We start from the raw sequence: 2360 nt of genomic DNA, 5'->3' as shown, positions 1-2360 counted from the left end.
TAAATAAAGCCCCCATTTGATAATGCTTTTTCACTAAAAAAAATATTAATTTTTTGACTATTATTTTACTATTTCAACCGTTATATTTGATTTTTTCATTCATAGGTGGCCTCCACTTTTCTTTCTAACAGTGAAAAAATCAATTCTCATAATCACTATCAGACAGACCCAAACTAATAAGGTTTAAAATAAGTAATTTTTACTGGTTACCCTAGACATATATGAGCTCAATAGGAATTAAAATCTAGATTTTAATTTAAGCCAAAGTCAACGATTAATTTTAACCACATATTTCGTACGATCCACAACTTTTGAATGGCATATTTCATCAACTTTTATTAAGATATAGTAAAAATCTGATTTTAATTCCCATCAAACTGAAGCTCAATAAGTTCAGATCGTTGTTAAGCAATATGCACAAGCAGTGCCTTCTGATACGAAGCAGAATCCTTATTGCCTTAAGTTTAGATCGTTTTCATATAAAAATAAACACTGATTCAATTAGTTACTGTCTTGGTATGTCTCACAATTGAGCTTGCAACGGTCTGTAAACTGGAAATGTGTGCGGTGTCCTTCAAAAAATTATACAGTATGAAGAGCCGAACCCTGGGGCTGTTTATTTATGCACAAGATTTGTCGCAGTTCTTGAGCTTGTCATGCATAGTCCTTGAAAGAAAAGATCATCATTCGCAATTTGTGAGAAATGGAGTTTGGCAAGTGGTGTTGGTATGTTTATATTGTGCAAAATGTAGTGGCATTAGGTTCCCTGAATATTCTAAAATTCCAGAATCTTCCTTTTGAAGAAACCAAGTTCTTCTCACACAAGAATTCCGATGAGAACCACTTCTCAATCATTCTATCTACATCATGTACTAAAATGTCCGTAACATTTCCTTTTCGTGCTAGTATACTAGCAGTGTAGATGGCTGCCATTCTCCCCGGAGAATCTGGTGTGTCCCCACGTGGTCCGTCCACCACCACCACATCCCACTTTGTATTGAAAACTTCGTGCGGGAGATTTTTTAATGCTAGTTTACACCTTGATAATTTGGGCAGATGGAGCCTAAGTGAACAATCTGGATTTTCTCTGGCGTGCTTTAGCAGCTTGTATGCTTCAGCAGCAATAGTCTGGTACTCGACTTTGTAGACTTGAGTCTTGTTTGTAGCTTTCACAGTAATTATTTTCTCGGGATTGTCTACAATGAAGACGGTGAATCCACCAGCATTCACGGAGGCAAGGCTCAAGTATTGGGGTTCAAGCCCAAAAACAAGAAGTTTGCAGGGAATTCTCCTAGAAACAAGATCCAAGAGAAATCGGTTTTCCTTTTCAGTAAGAATACTGGGATTTGCATTTTCAGGCGAAATATCATTCCTGCACATTGAAGAAGACGACGAACATTTTTGCTGACGAATAAGAGGTGATCCAGCTGGAGGCAGAGATTGGGATGATGTTATTATCGTGAGTTTGAGAAGTCGGAGTATTGAAGCAATGCATAAAATGAGAACTAGAACCCGGATGAGCTTCATTTTCGTAGATACCATCCTCCTTCCTTGACAATATTTGTTTTGCAGCGTTCGTTTTTGTTCAGATTTTGGCGAGGCTCGGGGCAGAATTGGAACCAGTGGAGTAACAAGAGGATGGCAATGGAATACTTCTGGAGGCATTTTGCTTGTTCTGTACCCTCCCCACCACAGGTACCTGTTATATATTTATGGTATAAATATAAAATATGAAAGAAATAATCAAATTAGATAAAGTGCCAAAGTGGTGGGAAATGTGACATTTGTGTGGGACGTCAGGGGTTCGAATCACTCCTCATGTAAATATTAAAATGTCTTGATTTGGGCCTTGGGGCCTTGGGCTTCCTTGACTAAAATAAATATTTTTTTCTTCATTATTTAATGGGTAAAACTAGCCAGTATTTGATGACTGTTTGTTTTTGTAACAACCCACTAACTGCCATTAAAACACCCACTACTCAGTCATTAAAATTCTGCATTAACATGGTGAAGACTGTTACTACCATCTTGCCTATATAAACCCATATCTTGTTTTGGGAAAAGACACACAAAAAGAAAATAGAATCAATCACTCTTTTCATATTGTGAATTTCTTATATTCGGGTTTTTATACCTATTCTGGAGTACAATTGAGAGTTCTAGAAAAATCATTCGTGATTGCTGCATAAGTGGTTTACGATCGTTGTATCCTGGGAGTGATTGTCCACGGAGGTCACGGCAATTATTGACGGGCAATTTCACTTTAAGGCATCGTGATGTCACGAGACTCGATCGGACGATAAGTTTTATATTTCTGCATTATATTGTTCTGATCACTGCTGCAACTAATTATTTTTCCA

At 37.2% G+C, this 2360-nt stretch overlaps 1 protein-coding gene across 1 annotated transcript; it reads right to left on the bottom strand.

The window, feature by feature from the left end:
• Positions 1 to 732: 732 nt before the first annotated feature.
• On the bottom strand, positions 733 to 1527 carry LOC111406475 (glucuronoxylan 4-O-methyltransferase 2-like). The gene has a single exon (XM_023035893.1). It carries the CDS (start codon positions 1525 to 1527, stop codon positions 733 to 735), a length of 795 nt encoding a protein of 264 aa, XP_022891661.1.
• Positions 1528 to 2360: the final 833 nt, after the last annotated feature.

This window comes from Olea europaea, chromosome 12 (assembly GCF_002742605.1).
Source record: "Olea europaea var. sylvestris chromosome 12, O_europaea_v1, whole genome shotgun sequence".
In the NCBI taxonomy this organism is placed as follows: domain Eukaryota; kingdom Viridiplantae; phylum Streptophyta; class Magnoliopsida; order Lamiales; family Oleaceae; genus Olea; species Olea europaea.
The sequence above is the reverse complement of the archived record's forward strand: the minus strand, read 5'-3'. Positions and strand labels throughout refer to the sequence as shown.

Coding starts and splice junctions, on each gene's coding strand:
- LOC111406475 (XM_023035893.1), bottom strand. CDS start 1,527: ATGAAGCTCATCCGGGTTCTAGTTCTCATTTTATGCATTGCTTCAATA.